Consider the following 26,101-nt stretch of genomic DNA (forward strand, 5'->3'; position numbering starts at 1 on the left):
CTGCTCCCCATGAGAGAACTGGCTTTAGCCCTGCGGAGCTTAATTTTTGCCTTAGTTACAGAACTCCATTGTGAATTCTATGCGAATCCTGGAACGGATATGTTTTGGTACTGTATTCACCAGCTGCTTTACTTCTATTTTGGAAAAATGCAGAGTAAAACTAGTGCACAGTTTGATCCATCACCTGCTATCTTATCCGGTAGAGCGTTTGCATTCTGCTCTGAAACGAATACTAACAGCTTTTTGCTACGAGCACAACTGGAACTTGGAAGAGTGCATTCCTGCCGTTACGTTTGCTTTGATATCTGCTCCCCATGAGACAACTGGCTTTAGCCCTGCAGAGCTTGTGTTTTGCCTTAGTTAAAGAACTCCAATGTGAATTCTACACGAATTCTGGTACGGATATATTTTGGTACTGTATTCACCAGCTGCTTTACATCTACTATTTTGGAAAAATGCGGCATAAAACTAGTGCTCACTTCGATTCATCACACGCTATCTTATCCGGTAGAGCGTTTGCATTCCGCTCTGAAACAGATACTGACAGCTTTTTGCTACGAGCGCAAGGCAACTTGGAAGAGTGGGTTCCTGCCATTACGTTTGCTTTGAGATCTGTTCCCCATGAGAGAATGGGCTCTAGCCCTGCAGAACTTGTATATGGTCGTATTTTAAGAACACCACTGCGAAGTCTATGCGAATCCTGGGACGGATTCGCGTACCCACTCTTGCTCCCTCTAGTACCCGGTGTCACATTCCTTGTGCTCCGCCTCGCACTGCTTTTCTTCACGTGCTAGCTCACGGGTGTGTTCCTTTCGAGCATTTTCGAAGAACTTAAGCATCCCCTACTTGTTTATCTCCACGTCTTTTGCTATGGCTGTCAACTTCTTGTAATCCATACTGAACCCCCGACGGTAATGTGAATGGGATGCAGAAAGAAAAAATTCTGGACTCTCCAAATATTGTCACGAACTTATCTCCGGAGCGCTTGCGTAGAATCAATTTAGGACAGATGAGAGACAAGTGTAGCAAAACAAACACACTATATCACACCAAACACAAACACTCATCAAATAAATTAAAAAAATAAAAAACGAAAACGAAATACTCGCGAGTTCACTAAACTACCACAATAGCAACCTGTGCATAGTCAAACCATAACTGACCATAATTCAGTATAAATCTGTGTTTAGCCCGAGCCATCAGCCCTAAGCCAATATGGGGTCGACAAAGGAACGTTCTTACGGCTTGTTCTGTTGCAACCTGTTGCCCATTGTGCAGTCGACGTTTTGTCAAGTCCTCCGTCGTTGACGGGCTGCCCTACTTCTTACGATCACCGTCAGTTGCTCCCGCCGCACGAACCACTCTTCTTCATCGCCGGTGTCCCAGTCTTCATCTCAGTCTTTGGCCTCTCTAGGTCCCGTTCGTCCAGAAATCACTCACTGACGCATCCACTCGGCAGACTGGCGTGGGCTGCTCGCATTCAAGCATGATGAGGGAAAGCTGCAAGTCCATCGGGAACTGCTGGGCAAGGTTGTGGAAAGTACTCGCCGCCTCACTCACACATCGGAGGTTGACGGCCACTTCCCGGGTTCTTGCGCCAACATCCTTCAGAACCAGCAGGTCATCCTGCTCCCGTCACCGTAGTGACGCTCGTTATCACGTCTTCGCTGCCTAGCATCCCAACACACCGTGCCAGCTCATCCTCTGGAATTTTTCTTCTCTGCTCCGGTTGCATGTCATGAGCTTTTTTCCGATCAATTTCTTGCGTCGGCAGGTCTGGTGCGCTTGCCCTCGGGTGACTCCCCTCTTTTTGTGCACCGATGCCACACTTTTGCGTTCGGCACGAACCTTGTGCTTCCATTTATCATCACAGAAAAATGAAATCGATAGAATACTGGAGTTCGGAGTATTAGTACCGCACGAGAGTAACTATACATCTCCTCTATTATTTGTTCAAGTGCCGAAAAAAGATCCTAGGTTATTTATTTATTTATGACATACTGCAGGCCCAGGTAAGGGCCCAAGCAGGAGGGGCATGGGAAGTACAAATTATAATAACCAGAGGGAAACAACATTGTAAGTATGGAACGGGAAAAGAAATACAAAAGTTGGCATAAAAACTAAGCATATACAAAGAGAATACAAGGCAAGAACAAAAAAGGCATACACAAGGCATACACAAAGCATAAAAAACTTAACATCTTAACTGAGCAATAGCATCAATATTGGACAGCTGTTCACAAGGCAAGTTGTTCCAGTCTGATATTGTTCGCGGAAAAAATGAATACTTAAATACGTTAGTTTTAGTGCTATAAAGCGTTAGGGATTCAGCGTGGCGATGCCTTGTCCGGCGTGCTTCGAGCGGAGTTATGAAAGGCTGCGGGTTAAGGGATAAACGGTTATTTTTCAGCAAGAACATAAATTTTAGTCTGAGAATTTTACGCTGTAGTTGTAATGTTGGAATGCTATTAGTTAGCATTAGGGTTGATGGGGAATCAGTTGAACGGTATTTGGAGAAAATGAATCTTATTGCTTTGCGTTGTATCATTTCTAATGCGTCAGTGTTATGTTTGGTGTAAGGGTCCCACACAGTACATGCATATTCTAATTTGGGACGGATTAGCGAGTAATAAGCTGTTAGACGAGTGTTGTGGGGAGCCTGTTTTAATTTATGCCTCAAAAAGCAGAGCTTACGGAAAGACGACTTGCCGATGTTAGAGATATGCGTATTCCAAGATAAATTGTTAGTAATAGTAACACCTAAGTACTTATATTGATTAACTTCAATTAGGGCTTTGGAAGCAATATTATATGGAAAGGATAACTTTTTAACCTTTTTGGTGATTTTCATATAGACAGACTTTTCTGCATTTATTCCATATTCCATTTTTCACACCAAGATATGATATTTTGTAGGTTAGCTTGGTCGTCACTGCAAGTTATTTCATTGAACACCACACAATCATCGGCGAATAATCTGATTTGAACGGGCTCTGTAATTGTGTCAGTGATGTCATTAATGTAAATTAAAAATAACAAAGGTCCTAAAATGCTGCCCTGTGGGACTCCCGAAGTTACCGGAAGTTCACCCGAAAACTTATCATCGATAACAACAAATTGCTTACGGTTAGTCAGGTAGGCAAAAATCCAATTAATTAAATATGCTGGCAAGTTAACCATTTCGAGTTTTTTTATAAGGTTACAGTGCGAAACAAGGTCAAACGCTTTCCTAAAATATAAAAAAACTACATCAATTTGCCCAGATTTGTCAAGGACAGACGCAAAATTATGAACGATAGAAGTCAGTTGGGTAACCATAGAAAAGCCTTTACGAAAGCCATGCTGGTAGTTAGAGAGAATATTTCTATCAGAAAGGAATTTGTTAATCTCGTTTGCTATGATATGTTCAAGCAGCTTGCACGAAGAGGATGTTAGTGAAATTGGACGATGGTTAGTTAAAAGTGTTGCATCTCTTTTCTTAGGCACAGGTACTACACGTGCTCTCAACCAATCGCTAGGAAGAACTGGAGAAGATAACGATGCATGAAAAATGACAACTAGAAAATGGGACAACTTTTCTGCATATCTGCGCAGAAAAGCATTTGGTAAAGTATCCGGACCAGGTGATGACTTAGTTTTCAGATTGAGCAACATAGAAACTACCCCTGGTTGCGATACTATATCGGGTGGTATAATGTGAGGCATATGTTTTATTAACGGCAAATCATAAGAACGGGAAAAAACACTGTGAAAAAATTTGTTGAAATAATCAGCAATGCTTTGCTTCTCGACGACTAGGGATCCCTCGTGTACAATTTGGTCAACTGACCTTGTTTTTTCTTTTAAGTACCTCCAAAACTTTTCCGGGGCATTTCGCATAAAACCTGGCCGCGTATGCTGGAAGGACCTTTCTTTTGCGTTTTTCACTATTTCATTTAGTTTATGTTGAATATTTAGAATAGTATCACAAGAAGCGCCTTGTCGTCTTAAGCGTTTAATCTTTCTTTTCAGTTGTAGCGCCTCTCGCGTCATCCAGGGATTTTTCTTTGCTATTTTCTTTGTTTTTTCAGGAATAAAATTATTAATACAGTACATGCATATGTTTATAAACTTTTTCCAAAGACTGATAACATCGTCACCATGAAAACTGTTGAGACTAAAATCAAGGAAGTCCAACACACTCTCGTCTCTGGCGCGCGAGAAATCTTTAACAGTCACCCTTTTACAAGGATTGCTGCTACAAGACTGTATTGGACAGGAAAAATACACCATGTGGTGATCAGATATACCTGGTTCAACCGATACAGAAAAATCACTGATTGTTTGACTGACAAAGACAAGATCAAGTACCGTAGCTGACGTATCATGAACACGTGTCGGTTCATTGACAACCTGCCTCAAGTTGTGGTACAACATGATATTACTTATATAATTAGAATTTGTATTTAAGTCGGGACCAGGGTATTCATTCACCCAGTCTCTTTCAGGCAGGTTGAAATCTCCAACAAGAAAAATTTTGTCATGAGAAAATGAAGACATGTGTTCACAGAGGTCATGTAAGAACTGAGGGGATGAATCAGAAGGGCGGTACAAGCCAAACACCAACAATGAAATATTCCAGCATGTAACCTTTAAAGTAACGCATTCAATATTTTCAGGCTGACGTAAAAGCACGACTGGAATATCGTCTTTGACCAAAATAGTTACTCCTCCTCCTCTAGTATTTCTGTCACGACGAAAAGCCCGATAAGAAGGGGGAAAACAACCGTATCGTCAATAGCTTCATGTAACCATGTCTCGGTTATCACCACTATGTGAGGGGCATATCCTAAAATAATTGCCTCGAGTTGGTCACTTTTATTTACAATACTGCGCGCATTGATATTAAGTAGTCGTAGTTCCTTGCAGATCTCATGGGCAAGTCAGTTCTGTTTAGAAGATCCGTGGGTCCGAATATTAATTCTTGCGTTTTGGGTGTCGTCCCAGATAAATGTGTCATCATTGACACGTAGCTTGTCATCCTTTAGACTGACTTTTTTTCCCTGCTGTTTTTCCAACTTTGCACTGTCCCACAGTAGCTTGCGCTTTCTTAATGTGGTGTGCGAGTAATCATTTTGCAAAGATATGACAGTCCCTTTGAGTTTGTAGGCATTCTTTAGAATTTGTTGTTTTTCGTTATAGTCTTGAAAATAGATGATTACAGGACGTTTTTTACTGGGTCTACCAAGACGGTGAATTCTGCCGATTGATTTACACTGAACGTTAAGTTTCTTCAAAAATACATCGTCTAAGATTTTAGATTTTAACATAGAATCGGTCTCTTGTGCTTCTTCTGGTATGCCGAAAACCACCAAATTAGAACGCCTGGATTTGTCTTCTATATCAGTCAACTTCGCCTCCAAGGACTTGACTGTATTTTCTAGAATATCAATACGTGCCACTCGCTTTTCTAATTCCGAAAAACGAGCGACCTAGTCAGCCATGAGCTTTTCCATATTATTCTGCTGAGCTCTAATGGCTGCCACTTCATCAGCTAACTTATTTTGACCAGCTAACAATTCTCTTAGCAAGGCCTCAGTTGAAGGACCGGGATTTGACTCCACGTCATCACAAATCAAAAGCAAGCACACACAAAAGACATCATCTGCACAGCTAAATAAGCGTTGTGGGCACGGTAGGACCAAAAGACCACGATGATCGCTCTTAATTGAGCTGAAGTAATCACCAACCTGAACGAGACAGAAGAATGGCTTGTTAGACCACATACTCGCTCCCGGTCCACCGCGCCCACTGAAAGCGTAGTGTCGGTGCTGCCTTATAAGGTGCTCTGCAGCAGTCACATGGGGTGCCGATTGCGTCTGCGCACGGGTGTCAAGAAGCACGGATATCGCACTGCTGACAGTATCACGATGTGGCTCCTCAGATGACGCTGAATACTGATGAAGCTTGCCAAATTCGGTTGGTTCGAGCTGCGGATTTATTCCGGAAGGTACACGTTCCCGTCGATGTGTTAAGCCGGCGGATCCAAGAACAAGCACCTGAACGAGACAGAAGAATGGCTTGTTAGACCACATACTCGCTCCCGGTCCACCGCGCCCACACTATGCATCTATTATCGGCCCCTTAGTGTCATAACTCGAGACCAGGCATACCCTATACCAAACCCAGGGGAGAGGTTAGAAAGAGTGTCAAATTCTAATGACATTTTCACGTTAGACTTCAAATGAGGGTATAGCAAGTCCCCTTTTTGGAGCGCTCTAGCCACTAGGATGCATTTGTTTCTCCATTCGGAAGGAATCGTCTACATCTGCTGTGTTTGGAACTGGAAAATGCACCCTTTTGTTTTCCAACGCCCAATGAACGGGGTTTCTAATTGGCTTTTCGAGTTCTTGCTGCCGCATCTTGTCGATGTCACCATCTTCTTAAACTGCTGGGAGGATAATGTAGAGCTTTTACAAGTCGTGCTGAACAGGTTGAAAAAAGCTGGTCTTACTGCAAAACCTGCTAAATGTCTCCTAGAGTGCAGCGAGGTTTGTTACTTGTGACAAGTGAGCCGTGGCGGGCGTAGAACGTCAAACGTTTACGTAGTAGCTGTCATCAACTATCCACGACCAACCGCACAATTGGAGATAAGGGCTTTCTTGGGCCTGGCTGGATACTCTCAGCATTACGTGGAAAGCAACGCTATCATCGCCAGCCCCCTATCTGATGCACTTAGAAAGCCCGGGCCAATTAAAGTAGCGTAGAACTAAGAAAAAAAGAATGCAGTTCGGTAGCCAAAACAGGCCTTAGGTGAAAAGCCCGTTCTTATGATACCCACCTTTTTTAAGGGCTTTGTTATTCAATGCGGCACGAGTTATTTCGGCTTGGGAGCTATATTGGGCCAGGAAGATAGCACTGGTAACGAAAGGCCAGTTTTGTATTTAGGCCGAAAGCTGAAAAGCAGGAAAGAGGCATACAGTACCTCTGAAAAGGAATGCACCTGTCTTGTGAGGACCATTCAAAAGCGGGCCTGTTATATTTCCGGTTCGAAGTTTGGGGTCAAAATGAACCGCTACCTTCTAACCTCGTTGAATAACATGTCACCGAAAAGTAGCCGGTTGCTGAGGGAGAGCGTGATACTCTAGCAGTACAATTTAGACATTCATTACAAGAAAGCTAAACGCTAACGCAGACGCATTGAGAAAGAGCATTTTAGTCAGTACCTTCTTCGGCTATCTTTTCAGTGTTTCGCTGGCAAGTCGGGCCAAATGGTTTGCTCATCGGGGCCTTAGCTGAGGCTGCCATACTGAGTTATCTCAAAGGCGCAGCTTTGATTTTGTTGTAGCTTTATTGCCTTGTTGCACATGTAAAATTTTAAGTACTTTGAAAAGTTTTGTGTCGCACATGTGCCTCTTCATTTAGAGGGAACGAAATTTTGATGAACACATAGCTAGGAATATATAACGCTATATTGTGTCTGGTGTTATCTGTTGGACGACAGAGGGTACTTGCTTGTGTTGTGTGTTGTCCGTTGTCGAACGGTGCTTCACAAGTGGACAAACCCTCAACCATTGCTGAAACGAAAACCGCCAGAAGAGATGAGCGAAGCTAGCCGAGGAGCTTTGGCCACAAGCCAGTGGAGCTGGAATTTTTCTTCAAAATGGTATTTGATCAAGGAACTCAACCTGGAGCCACATCCTCCCCAAGGAACTAGAAGCGAACCTGGAGGGACCTGGCGAACGAGCACGCGCGACATCCGAGCCATGTGGAGGCAGGCAGCTCGTATTTCTGGCGCATTAACAGGCGGGGGAAGGGGTGCTAGTATGCTTGGGAGTAAAAACCGAACATCATTGCTTCTGCAAAGCATTCAAGCTGGTATCCTCTGATAAGAGTGGCGTCAACACCGAAAGACTGGCTGCTGCAACCCCAGCGTCAAAACCAGCGAGCGAGCCAGGCTGATGCAATCATTGGCATCTCTTACCGTGTGCGTCCCCAGGATTCCGGCCCACACGCAGGAGGCGCGCTTTCCCGCATGGTGGGGGCGGGGCCCCGCGTCACTCTATGGGACGGGTGAGAAAAAAAATAATAACTCCTCTCCCTTTCTGATTTTCTCATTGCTTTCACGGTTTCAAGTAGCAACTGCATGAACATTTCTTCTGCCGGAGTTACAGTATTGTAGTTGAAATAGTGCTAGTTCCCTAGCTTATTAAAAAATAATGCACAGCGCCTATGGGCCTATGGGCGCTCTCAGAAATATCGGCTGTTTTACAGCATTTGAATCACTACCGTAGAGCCGTGCTTGAAGATATCCAATTGCTTTCTGGGATTTAGGTACTGGCATATGTCTAGTTCATGATGGTGTAGAGCGTGTTTGAACCGCGTGGTAAAAAAAGTTCCCTGGCCAGTTTTGTTGAGGGTGCAACAGCCGTCAATAAAGCCCCTAGATGTTGGAAAGTAGCGACACTCTCCTCCGCGCGCGCGTTTTCCTCCTCAATTCTCCTCGGATTTCTCCCCTCTCCCGGCCGGCGCGGTGCGCACGGCACGCTGAACCCTCCACTGGCTCGCTGCAGCCGCATTAGATTCAATGCGCGCGCTTGTTTAATCGGCTCCTTGAAGCATTATACGACAATATGTCCCTTAAGAAAGAGTCGTGACGAAAGTAGGCTTCCCATAGAACATTATGGCAGACATATTTTTTAAGACGATTCGATAAATACGAGCGGAAGCGCTTCGAAAAAATGAGCATACCAGCTGGCGGCTTAGCGGTTTACCTCTCCGTCGCTGCTTCGGCTGTCTGTAACGCGGATGTGTATTAAGCGCATGTAATGTAGGCAGCACATTGTATAGACGAGAACTTGATAAGTGCTGCAGTGTCACTTTGTAAAATTCATGTTGTGTTGGCGAAAAGCAAGCATATAAGTCACCGTGCGTGCCTGGCTTCCGTCACGATGAAACGACGAGATATTGCATTCCATTAACTTTGGGACTTACCTCAGTCTGTTAAAAAAAAGCAAAACCCACCGCTCAGATGGAAGCTTCTAAGACTATGTTACGCTATAATTAACTCACAGAATTCAGGATGTAAAGTTTATCAGAGAGAGCCATTGCGAAAAGCGCGTACGTGGCTCTTTCTTTATATGAGCATACACGCATAATACATACATATACCAGATACGTAACTTCCTACACACACATGCGTAGGAATTACACACGTTAATTTACAAATTACACACATTAAGAAAACTAATGCATGCGCTAAAACACAAGAAAACTATCTCAGGGCACAGAGAATTACAAAAAAAGCTCAGCGACTCATTCAGACCCAGCTATATCCATATTTATATGTGCTCGCTATTAAACTGAACGGAGAGTCCAGCGATGCAAAGAGCATTAAAATCTTCGTACGACTTTATCTAGAGATTTAACGAAATCGGTAACACTAACCTCGCAAAGAACGACGTGTTTAGAAGGGGCGAAGTCCTTTCTCCCGATGTTGTGGATCCACTGCTTTCTGCGCACGGCATTCCTATTCCTATCTCCTCGGGGGATATAAAATAATCTTACTCCTTTCTCTGACCTGCTGCTGCACTGATACGCGCAACAGCCAGGCATTGCCACGAAAAACGAAGCTCACGATTCTAAGCAAAAAAAAAAAAAAACACGTTCAGAGCGGCAGGGCTGGCGTGGCGCCTGGAGGGTTCATGGCGTGCGTGATTGACGAAAAGCGCGCGAAGTTTGCTTGCGCGCGTTTTTGGTGACGTCAGGGTCATCTGACTGGGCGGTATCGCCCGCCGCAGCCATTCAGCGCTTGGGATGCGCGGGCTCCGCGAAAGAGGGGGTGAAAAAAGAGGAGGTTGCCGGCGCGCCGAGAGAGTGCCGGCGTGGATAAAGGAGCGTCGCTACTTTCCAACATCTAGGGGCTTTAGCCGTCAAGCCCTCGTAGCTCCATCTAGCGTTGAGATGCTGTACTCTACGGTGCCACGCAAGTATTGAATTAGGGTACGCGTAAAAAGAGAGGATTCTTATGGAAGGCACATTCATGACCTCGTAAAACAATATTTAGTGTTCGTTGAGGTAAAGATCAATAGTATAGAACATCAATAGGGTACTTAAAAAAAAAAGACGAATTGCGCGTTTCCGAACAGTCAGTGTATGTACCACATAGACCCCTCAATTTACAGCACATTCTCGAGTTTTACAGGTTCCATAGTAGTTTTAGGTATCTACTAATTAGTTAATTAGTGTTAATTAACGAATGCATCTTAGATTAGGCTTTGAAAGCGCGAGTAATATTCACCGGGCGCGGTATTACGGATGGTGGTATCAACTCGCCGTCTGCGCCGCTTAAATCTGGCAGACCTCTTGGATCCGTCCTCGGACCTCTTTTCGGTTTATATCAATAATGCCCCCCGTGATATTGCAGCCAATCTAAAGCTTTTTGCGAATGCCTGTGCGCTTTAAAGTAGTTAACACATCCAGTGACCAGGTTCTTTTAAATAACTCTCTTAAGATTCAAGATTTGTGCACAAAATGACAGATGACCTTTAATGCGAGAAAAACTCTGGCGATAACCATGACCTGCAAAAAAGATTTACTAACATTCCAATACAACCTAGACAATCAATTCTTGTCCTTTGTCTCACAGTATATGCACCTTAGTCTTGTTATCACATCTACATTAGGATGAAACCAACATGTTTGTTAAACTGAGAAAATGGCTTTGAATATACAAGGCTACTTACGGGCACTCGCTATGGCATTCGGCAAACCGAAATGTGAAACGAACGAAATACCAATATTAGAATATTCATCGGCTGTCTGGGACCCGCACACGCAAGCTAACACAGATAAACTTGAATCAATACAGCGAAAAGCTGTAAAATTCATATTCAATATGTAAATGTAACACATCTCCGTCAGTTCTTCTGGAAGGCGCTAAACTAGAAACCTTGGAATGGAGACGTTATCGTGAAATAACGAAGCTGTTTTATCGCATATATAATAATAAGCTGGCAATAAAAAAAAAAGTCTAATTATATCGAACCAATTTTGCGCCACGAAACGCGTGCCTCCAATCTCGAAAGAGTGACTGAGCCCCTATATACAGGTACCTTTTTTTTTTTCGAACAAGCAAAGAGCGGAACAATACGCCACCAGAGATTCTTGTAAGTGTCGATCTAAACTAGTTTCTTCGTGCGTTAGCTGTTCACATGGCTTATAACTACACCTTCATATATATTACAGTGCACTTTATTCTAATACCCATCTTGCTTGACTGATTGCTTGAGGTTCAATGCCTCGCTTCTGCACGATTCTTAAATTCTTCGATTCTGCAATGTCTCGCTTCTTAACATTGCCGACATTATTTTTGATAAGTAAATATTTGAGTTCTTTTTACTTTTTACCCAAACAAAATAACCTAGTGGACACTGTTTTTATAGTTTTTGTTTTGTTTAGTGTATTATGGCCATTCTTGGGATTGTGGACCATGTTTTATGTTTTTTTTTTTGCGTTTTGAATCATCGCGCTTTCATTCAACACTATCTATACTGCTGTACCTCCTACACAATGTTGCGTCCACTGCGCCACACCCCTGCCCAATGTCCGGCACTAGAATGGCACTTTTTCTCTGAAATAAATAACAAATATTTAAATAAGTAAATTTACTTCCTTTTTTTTCAATGCGCACCTCTCCAATTTATTGATAAAAATTAAAAATATTAACGGAAGTAAGGTAAAAGAGAGAGATGTAATGCTGAAAGATGGGGAGGTTGAATTTGTTAGGAACTAATAACCCTATTTGCACTGTGTTATGTCCATGGTAGCCATAGTACCAAGCGTACGTAACAGGGAACTGACTTTATTACTTTCAAGAAAGGCATTTGCACGCAGCATGGTCCAAATGGTCCAAGCGCTGGATTTCGAGTCCACTGTGGGCCATAAAAGGGGCGAAGAGCACAATGGACAGGTAACCAGTGCGTGGGCACACTGATTGCCCCGATAGTCCGTCACTCCGCGGGCGCACCGCACCCAGCATCGAGGGGGAGGGGGGGCGGTCAAGGTGGAGAGCAGAGTGCATCCTTGCATCCCTGGAAGCGGCGATGCCCGGTCTGAAGCCTCTCCATGCGCTTTCCGGTAGAAGACGCGATGAAGGGGCTTTAACTTCAACAAACCAAAACTCCGGGTGAAACTTTTTTTTTTTTACGATGGCTGCCGTTCATTCGGGCATTTTTTGAAACTGGCGGGCGACCACTGGTTGTCGTTTGTGGAGCTACCGGCAACGCGAGGCGTCTTCCTAATCTGGTGTTACCTTTCAAGGCGGTTCTGGCAGAATGGCTGAGATGTGTGTTCGCAGCTCACAAGAAAACATGAGATTCGCCGATACCTGGCCCGTCTGCCCCATTGTGAGTTGCTTGACAAAAAAAAAATAAACGTGCAATGCGCCGCTGTAATGACCCCACAGAGTATCTTGCAAGAGCACGTTTTAGCTCTACCACGTAGCGTTTGGCCTGTCCGTTTGTGGCTGGGTGGTTCGTTGCAAACTTCACCCCGGTTATGCAGTTGTCACTCGTAGAATTTCTGTATTTTGGCTGACAGGAATGCAATTCCGTTGTCTGAAACCACTTTGTGGTGTAATCGAAAAGTTTCGAACAACAAGCGCAGGAAATCGATGGCATCTGTCCATGTTGTTCTGTTCACATAGCGACTTTCAACTCATTCACTGTAGGCACAAGAATAGGACAGCAGCGCAAAACTTGCGAACGAACCAGTACCTAGGAATGCTGCTATCTCCTGGGATAATCCTTTGAATGTATACAAAGTGCATTTATTACCGATTACTGTGCTTGAGCATATGTTCCTTACTTCTGTTATGATCTTGGCATTTGCATCTGTTTATAGGTATAATTTGTAAATTTGTCCCCATCATATTTCTTTTATATTTGTATCGGGAAATGTATATAGGTTGCGCACATTTTTTTGGCGGCTTTCGTGTTTGATTTTTCGCGCATTTATTTCAAATGTGCGCCCAATGAATGTCTAACAATCTTTTTATTTGTTAGACACATTGTGGAAATAGATCATAATACAGTTTTACAAAATAGTTTTTTATAAAACGAGCTGCGTTGTATTTTGCATGTGCATTTTTTACTACAGAAGACAGCAAGCTCTATTGAGACTATCACTCCACACAGGTACTTTACCTAATCAGTGGAAGGTATAAGGGAGGTAGTTCCACTTCTCAAATTAGGTAACAAAACCTTAACGACCAAATATCGACCCATTTCTTTTACCAGCACGTCCTTCTAACTATTATATAATACTTCGTAATCAAAAGCACCCTCAATTTCTCTGAAAATAACATCTTTTTATCTTCACTACATGGTTTTAAGAAACCATAATCATGTGAGACTCAACCTACATCTTTCACTGATCTGATTCTTGATCGTTCATCATCCACTGGCTGCATTTGTTTTAGATTTTGCAAAAGCATTTGATAAAGTGTGTTATAAACTTCTCATCCACAAGTTACGGAACTTAAATCTTGACATTAACCTATTAAAATAGGTCGGATGCTGTCTTGCTAATCACTAACAGTACGTTACTGCTTACGGCTACAGTTCATAAATGTGCCATGTTATCTCAGGAGTGTCCCAAAAGTTGGTAATTGGTGTTTTGTTGTTTCTAATATATATTATTGACCTGCCTTCTCAAGTAGCTTCTGATATCCACCTTTTTGCTGATGATTGCGATACTTTTACAGCAGTTACTTTAAACGACTATTGTAATCGCCTACACTCCGATTTAAATAAATATCTAACTGGTGCAGCTTGTGGCTAATGGAACTAAATATTAACTTAAGTAAAGTTGAGCATATATTTAGGTCACCTAACTCTTCTCGGGTATACTACTTAAATAATTTACCTTGAGATCAAGTAACCTCATGCAATACTTAGAAATTCATATCACATCCAATCTTACTATACGCATGGGCTTGTAATAGTGCAATGGTGATTACCCGGCACCCTATATACTCAAGCCAGGGTGTAGAAGGAAAATACCCATTTGACAGACAGACATTTTTTGTTATCTCGTTGAACGCGAGCAAGGGTTTGTCTCAAGGTAGGCGGACAGCGGAGGCAGCATGGTCCTCTGGCGTCGTCGTCCGCACAATGAAGATTCGGCGAACGCCTTTCTCAAACCACATTCCCACCAACACAAACGACACGCTGGGGGAAGAGTGGTAGGATGGACGCCCACCATGGTCAGAAGTTTAACCGAGCTCCCAACGAAAGAGAATGAACATTTTTTCTGTTTGCAAAGTCTACCCCCCCCCCCTTTTTTTTTCTGAGTAGTCGGCTTGACGGAGGGATAATCATTACGGCAGGAGCAGGTTTTTCTTGCCAAAGTGGCGGTGTGTGGACAAGTGGGAAGGAGTCAAAATCGTGTCCGAGTCGCATACGTGGCAGGATTCTGACACTCCTTTCGGCAGAGATAACTACAGCATGCAGCAGTGACCCAGTGCTTCCATTTTGGACTCGCTCACTACATATAAGGCCTTATGCTGGCTGCTCTCCGTCTCATCATATTTCGGTTCTGGTTTTACTGCGCATTTGCTACTGAACATTCTTTTTTTTTGTATTCTCTTTCTATGGTGTGCCTGGATGTTTATTTACTCATGTTCTTACCGATGAAATGGGCACACGGGAGAGGTTTTGCTACATGATTCATTTCATTACAATAAAAATTGGCATATCCCACGTACAATGGGAATCGATGATATGCGAAGCATGCACGAATGAGAAATATTGATATGTCTCTTTAAAATCAGCACAACGTTACGAGATGGGAGTAAATGATGCCGTACATGACTTCCGTGTCATGATTATCTTGTTTGAATGTGTGGTTTACCTTCGTTATCTGTTCACGTCACGTGATACCAAATTTAGTATATGTGAAGCTAGCGAAACGACCGCGAACACGCTGTGAGCGTGGTATGTTATCATGTTCTTACACGACACGTGTATAAGAATTATCATGCTTGCACCTGTCATTATACTTTTGTCATTCATTGACGACACGTAACACCAAATTTGTCATATGTGAAGCTAGCAAAATGGCCGCGAGCGCATCTTGAAGGGCTAAGTATACTCCCATGTAGCGTTCACGCTCGAGCACACTGGGCACAGCGACGCTTCGTTAGAAAAACGCGAGCACTGTATAGTCTGATGCCAGGCGCAGCTATCGTGCGTCGGCGCCGCCCGACGGTAACTGGCGTGAAATGCGACATGCTGCATTTAGTGCCGGTGCGTTACCAAGACAACACTGCGTCTCCCTCTTTTCATTATGGAGGGACGCCGGACGCGCTGAAACGCGCATGCGTCAAAGCAACGAGGCGCGCCTGCGAGTATATGGCAGGACCGGCGCCTGGCGTGGCAACGCCAGCGTGACACGACGAAATAAATGCCGGAGAGCACGCGCACCGCGTCACGTCAAAATGTATTGTCGCCTTGACTTAGGCATGTAGTCATGCTCTCACATGACACGCATGTGATGATTATCATGTTTGCACCAGTCACATATCTTCGTCATCCATTGGCTTCACGTAATACCAAACTTGGCATATATGAAGCTAGCGAAACGGCCGCGAGCGCACCATCAGTGTGGCATGTAGTCATGCTGTTACATGACACGCATGTCGTGATTATCATGTTTGGATGTGTCATTTACCTATGTTGTCCGTTCGCATCGCGTAATACCGAGTTTGGTACATGTGAAGCTAGCGAAACAGCCGTGAGCGCATCATGACTGTAGCATGTGGTCATGTTGTTACATGACTTACATGTCATGTTTATCATTCTTTCACCAGTATCATATCTTCTTCATCCATTCACGTCTCGTAATGCCAAATTTGGTATATGTGATGCTTCCGAAATGGCCGCGAGCACACCATGAGCATGGCATGTAGTCATGTTGTTACATGACACGCAAGTCATTATTTTCATGTTAAGTATGTCGCTTGTGTTCGCCATGCAATCATACTATACGATACCAGTTTTTCAACATGTCATGTGAACGAAACCACCGCGAGTGCTACAAGACCATGAAATGTAAATCATGACGTTCATGACATACATGTCATGATTTTCATGTTATGACCAGTCAAATATGTTTTTCATACCGTCATGTTATGCCATAGCAACTTTGGTAGTGATACCATTATCGAAACGGCCAGGAGAGCTAAAAGTCGTAGGCGGCTAGATAGATAGATACGCTGAAAGTCGCCGAAGGTCGCTAAAAAACGAAGGAAGGAAAATGGGAGGAAAAGAATGCCAGGGAGGTTAACCAGCCTATAGGCAGCCGGTTTGCAACCCTGCGCATGGGAGGGGGTGGGGGAGATGAAAGATAGAGAGCAGAGAGGGAAGAGGGATAAACATTACGTTACCGCCTTCCAAGTGTGATGAACAAATGGAAACTAACAACTGATAATCTGCGTATTGTCTAAAACTGAAATGTTAAATTGGATGTGCTGATTGTGTTGTAAATGAGTGTTGGGTGATTTCTGTAATGGTTATTCCGTTTTTATTCTTTCATACATTGCTTTGTAATGCATATTTTTGTATGTATTTCAGAGTTGTCATTCTATTATTTGCTGTCATGGGCCACATGCGTGTTTCTTTTTGTATTGTCGCTTTCCGCTGCCTGTAATTGCTGTATTTTTGTAAACTTGTAGTTTAGATTTTTTTTCTGGGTGGAGGGGCCAGTCAAGCTGTGAAATGCAGCTTTTTTCCCTTCGCACCAAACCACGTATACAGTGTATTTTCGTGTTCTTGTCACGTGGTTAACTAAACTCAAACTCAAACTCAAAACTTTTGGCAGCACACGCGCTCACACTCAGTCATAGTCCAGTCTTGTCTTTCGCGGTGTGTGACAATGCTGTTACAGCCGCTTGTTTAAGTCCGTGTCACGTAGGAATTTTAACAGAGCTTTTGTCGCCTTCTGTTGCAATGTCTTCTCTCGAGCACTTGACGGAATAGTGTCCACAGACATTTGGCTGTTGTCGATGCGCGCAAAAATGGATGCCAGTGACTGTCTCTGGATGGCATACAGCGGACAGTCACACAGGATGTGGTGTAGCGTCTCTTCGCAATGACAGGCATCGCAGAGAGCGTTGCCGGCCATTCCTATGACAAAGGAGTAAGATTTTGTAAATGCCACTCCTACCCATAAGCGATGAAGAAGGATGGCTTCTCTTCGGTCGAGTCCAGTGGGCATGCGGAGAGTCATCAAAGAGGACAGGTGGTGTTGACGATTCGCATCGATGCTTGGTGGGCACCATAGTGAAAACGTGATTTCACGCGCAAGTCGTCGAAGATTACTGGCAGCATCGCTCCGCGAAAGGGGTATGGCTTCTTCTCGTGATCCTTCAAGGGCTGCCCGCGCGGCAGTATCGGCGTGTTCGTTCCCTATGATGCCGCAGTGACTTGGCAGCTGAAACGTCACATGATCCCCTTTCTCTTGTGAAGTGTGGAGGAGGCATCGAATTTTGAAAACAAGCTGTTTGTACGGACCGCAACGTATTGCTGAGAGCACAGATTGTAGGGCAGCCCTTGAGTAGCTGAAAATCGACCATTGTTGCGGTGGTTCCTGATTGACCACACAAAGTGCAGCACGCAAAGCAGCTAGTTCCGCTGTTGTAGATGCCGTGGAGTGGTCAGTCCTAAAGCTGATGGTAACACATCTTGCTGGGACAACTACTGCAATGCTTCGCATTTAATATTGTGAGATGAGCAATGCGTGCGTGTGGGCGTGTCCACCCTCTCTAAATCTAAAGTTTATTGGATCTTGTGGTACCACTCAAGTCTCGTGATGCTTTTCAGGTCGCGTGCAGTAGTTTATTCGTGTTTTAGGCCCGCAAGTTATTACTGAAATATTTTGAATTTCTGCTTGAAGCTTTTTGGCATTGTGATTGCCGTGCATGTGTTACAAATGACTAACGATAATTGCGAATCAACCTAACCTTATTTTTTGGTCAATGAGAGAAGCATAGTGGGAGGGGTGGCTTTATTGTTAGTCCCCTAATTCCGCGTTTTCACCGGACCGCCTAACATTATCTTTGTTTTCTTCGGGCCCCTCTTTAGTTTGTTTTCTGTCGGGCCCCTCATACTTTAACTAATATTTCTTTTACATCTCCAAATTATTTTTTTTCGTGAATCATCGCCGGCATTACTAAAAAGCGCGATATTGTCCGCAGAACTCAAATAACAAAGATATTATACGTTAAGCTTTATTATTTTGTTTTCGTTCTACTTCTTTATTATTATGAAAGTGCCGCGAATCCTATACAAGAGATTCTAATTCTTACTGAGCGCATTACCGATCATGATTTTCTTGCTTTTCTTGAGGAATACTGTGGTTATGGGGTCGTTTAAAAGCACGTAATAAACTTTTACGTAGCATAGGCTACTACGAATTAGAGTATTGCTCATGACATTTTCTTTTATCCTATTCGTACTTACGTCATGGCTGTAAGCGTCTGCTTATATGTAAATATTCGTGTTTCTTTATATGTTGATTTTTTCAATTTGTCTGGGGCAGCACAATGTACGAAACTTTTTTACTAGAGGGAAGGGGGAGCAGGTGTTTAACCATACTTCATTATGTTCATACGTGTAGTTTGTATGTGTGCGCGTACATAAACACATGCATCCACGCACTCCTGCCTAGGCCAGGCGTCCGTACAATTTTCGCAGCTGTAGTTAGTTTTGATAGTAATGAGGTGTTCATAGCACTACCATGGTTTGATGCTTGAGAGAACTGAAAGATGTAGCTTTATTAATTTATCGTCCCGAAACGGTGATAGGATCTTTTTCACACCAAGAAAAGTGTTGAGGCTTGATAAGAACAAAAAACAACAATACTTTCAGTGCAACTATTTCATTTTTCGTTCTTTGTTTTGATTATCTCCACAGTGAATATAACATTATATTGTGCATGCATATACGTAGCTTCTATTGTTATGATCTTGACATCTGCATTCGTTTGTAGGCAAAGTTTGCAGATTTGCACAGCATAATTTTTTTACATTTTAATCGGGACATGCACATGCGTTTCACACATTATATTGAGGTGTTTGTGTTATTAAAGAAAACTTATTTCTTATTGATTCATGAAGAGCACACAATAAGTATCCAAAGATGTTTATATTTGTAGACACATTACAAAATATATCATAAGATTATTTTGCAGCGCATGTTTGATTACAAATGAACTGCGTCGTATTTTGCAGGTATGTTTCTTGCTATAGGCCACCACTCTATCAATGACAGGAATATTTCACTTTTCTCGGAATTTATTACAGGCTCAATATTTTCGGAGTATTTTACATGACTCAATTCTACAAATTGACTACGAAATGAGTACCAATTGAATTATTACAAAATGACTACAAGTTTGGTTACGGTGATTCGGTTTGTGGTGGCAACTATAAAACTCCGACGACAGAAAGACTCATGAAAACATGCGATTGACGACATCACTGCTGTCTATTCCTATATTTGCTCGAGTACAAGTGTTTGCTCGGTATTATACACTGCACCATGATTCAGAAGCCCAGCCTCAGAGGGACGGGACTTGGACAATGTCGGTAAAAGAAGTTTACATAGTTCCCACGCTGAGCGATAACACCTTCACAATTAGGATATTCTGTGTGTGCCAAGAGTTTTACTAAGCACACAGTGCTCTAGTAGATGCCTCAAGGCCTTCAACGTGCACTTCGGTGACGTTCAGGATGGTAACTATATGTGAATGAGTGGGTTCTGACCCCCACCAGATTTTTTTGTAATGCTTTAGCTTTTCGGGTGCTACAAAAGTATCTCCGCGCTTTCAGATCGACCAACGTTGCCATAGTTAGCCAATTTACAAAAACCCAGGTGGGTATGCTTGAATTCGTTCACTTATTTCTTCATGGTATCAACTTCCAAGACAAGCACGCTCCATGAATGACGATGGCACGAACGCAGACCAAAGCAGCAACTCAATTACACAAAGTATAAATCTGCTACTTCAGGTGCTTATTAGCAAAGCAAAACACATGCAGATATTGACACACACACACACACACACACACACACACACACACACACACACACACACACACACACACACACACACACACACACACACACACACACACATATATATATATATATATATAGATATACGACGTTTAAGTAAGTATTTCTAAATCAACAGCAACATTTTAGCAGCCAGCACTACACACTACGTTTTTTGTTTATTTTTGCTTTTTTTGGAGGTCGTTAATTTGTGGGGTGTGAATTCTATAAGCTTAAATGTAAGCATTTTGGCAGAAATTTGTCGGGCTCGGTAGAAGATTTAAGAAGTTGGGAAGTTCGTAGAGGGCCGGGGTTGTGAGGAACGACTTGGTACTTCCTCAGGATCTGTCTGTGTTTGTCACAAAACATATCCATGTCTTGTTTTGCCAAAACTGTGTTTCTCCATTTCCAACACGTTTCCGAAGCCGTGAACGTATACAGAGGAGATTGTTCTTAGATAGCGGTTCAAGTTTGTTGGGGTGTTGTAAATGTGTCAGGACTCGCGCACCCAGGCGAAAATTTGAAGTGGGATTTCAAGTGGTTCCACTTGCTGCCAAGTGGTCTTTAAAGTGGTTCCACTTGCTGTCAAGTGGTCTCTCAAGTGGTCCCACTTGCTGTCAAGTGGTCTCTCAAGTGGTCCCACTTGCTGTCAAGTGGTCTCTCAAGTGGTCCCACTTGCTGCCAAGTGGTCCTTTAAGTGGCCCCACTTGCTGCCAAGTGGTCTCTCAAGTGGTCCCACTTGCTGTCAAGTGGTCTCTCAAGTGGTACCACTTGCTGCCAAGTGGTCCCTTAAATGGCCCCACTTGCTGTCAAGTGGTCTCTCAAGAGGTCCCACTTGCTGCCAAGTGGTGCCACTTCAGAGCAAGTGGATTCCATTGACAGACCACAAGAGAGACCACTTGCTGTCAAATGGTCCCTCTTGCTTTGAGCGGAGACACAACAGGTTCCATTGCCATAAAGTTCCCTAAAGCCTTGAAACAATATTTTCTTTCTTTGTTACAGACACAGTAAATTATGGAAATGTTGTTAGTATGGTTCAAGGTAGTGAATTTTATACTTATTTGGTTACTGCTCTTTCTATGCAATTACTGACACGCGATAGTGTGTATTATTAGGTAACATATGGCCATATCTCTATGTTCTCATAGGGTACGTATTTTACAGGTCACCTATAGTCATCTTATTGCTTACTGATTCAAATGTATAGATTTTTGTACGACATAGTTTCTTGATCAATGGCACTGTATCTTCTCATTGCATCTGTATGTAGCCCGTATACTTTGTTCTTTGGTACTGTAATGTATATTCCTTGTTGGTTGAATTGATTTACTATGGATTTTCAAATAATCTTGAATATTTTGTATACTGGAAAATTACCACAGTTTTTTCTTTTCTCTTCTCGCTGCTTTGCTAGGAAATCTTTATATGTATTCTTTATTTGGACCTTCCACTAGCCTTTGGCTATAGGTCCAACAAGTGTTTGTTATCTGTACATAGAATATGTACATAGAATATGAAAATAAACATTCAAACATTCAAAGTTGTCTCACAAGTAGTCCTGCTTCCTTGCTACTTATAGTGTAATGTGCTGAATTGATTCTTCATGCATTCAAGTTTCACTTGCTATGAAACAGCTTCTAATAAGTGATATGTCTCACAAGTTTTCAAGTGAATATTAAGACAGTACTACTAGTTTGTACCATAACAGGTTCCACTTTGTGCCAAGCAGTTTAATATTTGGTTCAGTTATGCTTCTATAATTAAGGAAAAGGAACAAACGTAAAAAGGGACAGACGTAAATAAATACATACACAATTTACCCAAGTAATAGCATAAATATATGTGAAATTGGTACTTATGAGGCTTTAAGCCTAGTACTCCATTAAGCAAAATAATAAACAGTTGAACTTATGTCTACACATAAGTGACAACCTTCATAGGGACCAACAACTGCCCAGAACATGAAATGAGGTTACTGCACGAATGGAAAGAATGATCCTCATAGTGACTCAAACCAACCCTGTTTTTCTCATGAGAAGTGAATTTATGCCTTTATTTCGTTAATAAAGATTGCAAAAAATGACCTGTAGCACATCCGGTAGCAAAAACTTAAAATTATTCGATGTGCCCTGTCACATGAAAGTTGATTAGTGTATGCGGTCAGAAATTTAGGGGATGTTATTAGGAAAAGGAAAGTTAGGGGATGTTATTAAAAGTAGCTGTAGTGTAAATGTGAAGAAAGAAAAGTGGATTTAACAGAGCATTGTGCTACACATTCTGAAAAAATTGCCAAAATGAGGTTTCTCAGAAATTCAGACTGTCACTTTAAGCAAATGTACCACTTTCAGCTAAGCAAGTTGCCAGAACGGCCAACCCTAATAAAGTCAGAGTAAAAATAGAGATTAGGTAAAATACAATGCTTCGATAGAAATACAGTGCTTTAAGACAAGAAAATATCAACATTGAGGGAATGAATAAAATTGTAACAATAATGGTTTCTGAAGCAGCACTTGAAGTTGGAGGTAAAGCACTAAGGCAAGAACTGAAAGCTCAAAAACCACAAATGATTGAAAAAGCAAAGAGAAGCACGTGACATGACCAACTCAAGATCTGAAAAAAAAAAAAAACACTGGTTGAGCTGACGAGGTTGATCGATAAAAAGGAAGTCAGACAGATGTGTGAGGAACTACAACTTGAATGTCGTAGAGACAGCTGTAAAAGAAGTTCACAGCATCGAAACAGCTAAAAAAAGAGGTTTAGGAAAGACTAACAGTGAGCTAACAGTGAACAGTGAGAAAATGTGGACTCTACAGAATAAGCAGCAAAAGTAACATGGATAAAATTTAGATGATTGGGAGTGAACATAAGATAGAATGAGAATCATCACTGTTTCACTAAAATGATCCATAGCGATTGCACAACTCCGCAAAAAACATTGTCCCATTCAAATTAAGGTATATGCATGGACGAAGAGACCTTGAAATTGAATGAATAGCTTTTGAAGCACATTTGCGTGCTACTTTTAGGTGGCTTACTCCTTCAAAACTCTTCACTTGGTAATTGTGAGAGACAATGAAAATCTCAGAGCTTCCATCGACTTTACAGACATTGAATATATTCTCTATTTTCACATAGTCATCTCCTAATTTCCCTGCAGTTGAGTCTCTTTTTCTTGACCCTGGATTGTAATTATCAGTATGCATGATGCATCCATTCACACAGATGCGACTATGCTCTTCAATCCTTTGCACACCAGTGATTTTGCCATTTACGAATTCCATTAGGTCATGTGAAGGCACCTGTGGTTTTCCAAGCAGTTTTACTCCCATGCACTTTTTTTTTGTGTGCAAACAAAGTTCCTTAACTTCTTCTGATGCCATAGATAGAAGCTGATTAAAATTGCTCATTAGAAGAATTCGTGACAAGATTTGAAAAGGGATACCGTTTGATGAAGACACAAGTCTTACTAGGTTACCCATGTTGCTTTCGAATTCGAAGCATGAGATAGCCCAAAGTGGTCCATGCAGTAGCACACTCTTTGGCAAATGCAGCAGTGTGTGCATATTAGAAGTCATCTGTGCTTTCTCATAATTACATTCGGTCATGACAACAAACTTTGTTATTTCTAATGTACAGTCGTCAATTTCTTGTGATGTCACATGACTCTTTAACAGGGTATACACTGAAGACACCAGGAGAGCAAAGTGCTCCAGAAACTGAGCTGGCAGGATGCCTTTCAGACATGGAAGGCTGTAGAAGAGGAGCCAAGACTCCCACTCAGATGCCTTCCAATACTTTCGAAGCTTAAGAGATCTCGGTGTTCTATTAAAGCACACTGGAGGTCTCTGGCTTAGGAGACGCTCATCTGCTTCCCTTAATGTCCGAGGAGACCCAATATAACATGCCCTTCCTGTGTCTGAAAACCACAGTTCTGTGACTTGGCGTACAACTCCAAGCAACACAGCATGCATGTAATCAGGGCGAAAGCTCCAGACAATGTCAAATCCAGGAACGTTGAGGAGAGGTGATGGCCCCTTCACCCCTTTGATAGAGCGCTTCATTTTCGCTGCCATTTGCATGTCAGTCAACATGCTAGCTGCAGTCCTGTCTTCAAAAGTTGAACCAACAGGGTACTTCACACATCCTGCAGAAGTTAAGACGAGACTTATGTAGCTTTGGCAGAACACAAATAACAGGTGACACTCATAAACACATATAACCAGCAAAAAGGTAGATATTATTATACCTTCAATGAATTCTCCAGGATGTAGGCACCAGGAACAGCCATAATAGCCATTGAACTGTAGGACGTTCTGCATGGAAGCCCGGGCTGGTGCATCAGCAACAGCAGTTATGCAGTACACCTAGAAAGTTCGAGAAGGCTGTCATTTGCATTCCTAGCACTACATCTATGTAACTGCGTGAGTAAAACAAAACTGAATAGGTGCAATATTTTAAGGAGACACAGGATACCTTTGAATGCACTTGTCGACCATTCACATTCCAGCAGATTCCTTCAGTAGAGAGTTCGTTCATTTGTTCGGCGAATGCCTCGAGAACTAATGTCATGTCTGGATGTTTGGTACCATACCACAAGAGCGCACAAATGATGTTGCTCCACCGTCTGTGTGGTGGAAGCTCATTCACAGTCAGATGTACAGGCCAAATGGAGTAGTTAGTTGATTTAAATACAGGGCTTCCATCTGCACTGACAGTTAATGTGATGTCATCTTTCTGGCAACCAAGCTTTTTTCGCTGGGTCAGATAGAAGGCACCATCAGTCACATCTGACACACTAGCATTTTCTGTGTCTTTTTTTTCATTTAATGATTTGTAAAGGTCTTCTCTCAAACCATCATCAGCGAGCACGGATGAAATTTGCTTTTTTAATGGCAAGCCAACAAAAAAGGAGCCATCTGCTGTCAACTTCCGGCCGGTGTAGCCCTTTCCACAGCACATACCAGTCAGACTATTGCGTTCACTTAAGCTACCACCTGTCTTGGCCAGCAGCCGATTGCAAAACGGGCAGTAAAAGTAGAACTTCATATCTTGTGGTGAAGTTGCAGTGAACTTTCTGAACAGGTACTTGCTGTTTGGAAGCAGATTCGTTCCTAAAATATTATTACATAATTTTAACAGGTCTTCAATGGCAGTCCACGACAAACCATGCTTAATTGCGAAGTCCATTACAAGCACGAGGGCATCCCCTACAGACAAGGTGTTTGCGTTGCCAAGCGGGCGCGCAAACTCCAACCGAAAGAAGTTGGAGCTTGGCAGAGCATCAGACGGCTCCGTCGCATTTGAGAGTTGATCTGACAATTCATCGTCGGTGTCGCAGTCGCCAGCCGACTCTTCTCCTACGATGTTGTTTTCTCGTCCAATGTCCTCGACTGACACGGATGCTTCATCATCGTCCGAGGATTCAGACGCACTTGTGACCACATGTTCTGAACCGACGTCCATAGCAGGCGGTGTTGAACGCGCGGTAGCATTCTTTCTTACTTCATAATGCGTAGATTTCGGCAAACGATCATTCCACGCATCGGGTTCTAGATATCGCTTGCGGTTATTTTTACTCGTGCTCATCACGCCTGTCACAGCTTGCTTCTGATGGGCACGCTAAAGTGGTCCAAAGAGGTTCAAATGAAGAACGAATAATAAGACAGTTAATAGGCAATCAAACGTTGTTTACGACGTCGACGCACATGTGACAAAAGACGTCTGACATTCACATGCTTCATGGCATGGCTTGGCGCGGCTTGACTGTACAAACAGTTGAGACTGGCTTACCATCAGAGTTATTCAATCCTGGCTTACTGACTTCTTCAAATATCAAAGTAGTTATTATAAATGCTTACAAGATACTGTTTTATGTGTTTTGTTTATTTGAGTAAAATAATGGCAATTGATATTTTGACCAACGCCTGTTGTTTTGACGTACAAAACGTTTATTTAGCGGCCGAGTTATTGGCTTCGTTTTTAGCCAAGCCATGGCCGAAGCATAG

General features: G+C 42.7%; 2 protein-coding genes across 10 annotated transcripts in view; one reads left to right on the forward strand and one right to left on the reverse strand.

Moving 5' to 3' along the window:
* Window positions 1–26,101, forward strand: part of LOC119161817 (DNA (cytosine-5)-methyltransferase 3A) — a 222,955-nt gene that overhangs the window by 135,920 nt on the left and 60,934 nt on the right. The window lies entirely within an intron of this gene.
* On the reverse strand, window positions 21,790–25,682 carry LOC119160897 (uncharacterized). 2 transcript variants are annotated; one of them, XM_037413168.2, is made up of 3 exons: window positions 24,570–25,682; window positions 24,343–24,460; window positions 21,790–24,240 (listed from the first exon to the last, which is right to left on the reverse strand). In XM_037413168.2, exons 1-3 carry the CDS (start codon window positions 25,680–25,682, stop codon window positions 22,991–22,993), a joined length of 2,481 nt encoding a protein of 826 aa, XP_037269065.2. In that variant the 3' UTR covers window positions 21,790–22,990. The 2 variants fall into 2 exon arrangements, with proteins under 2 accessions (XP_037269065.2, XP_075736616.1); XM_075880501.1 differs by having other exon boundaries at window positions 23,901–24,240; window positions 24,343–25,682.

Source organism: Rhipicephalus microplus, chromosome X (assembly GCF_043290135.1).
Source record: "Rhipicephalus microplus isolate Deutch F79 chromosome X, USDA_Rmic, whole genome shotgun sequence".
In the NCBI taxonomy this organism is placed as follows: Eukaryota; Metazoa; Arthropoda; class Arachnida; order Ixodida; family Ixodidae; genus Rhipicephalus; species Rhipicephalus microplus.

What these genes read in the sequence shown, in the direction of transcription:
- LOC119160897 (XM_037413168.2), bottom strand. Translation starts at nt 25,682, where the DNA reads ATGAGCACGAGTAAAAATAACCGCAAGCGATATCTAGAACCCGATGCG. An exon ending in GTCGACAAGTGCATTCAAAG is followed by an intron (nt 24,461 to 24,569) that starts GTATCCTGTGTC and finishes CGAACTTTCTAG; the next exon opens with GTGTACTGCATAACTGCTGT. An exon ending in TCCTGGAGAATTCATTGAAG is followed by an intron (nt 24,241 to 24,342) that starts GTATAATAATAT and finishes TAACTTCTGCAG; the next exon opens with GATGTGTGAAGTACCCTGTT.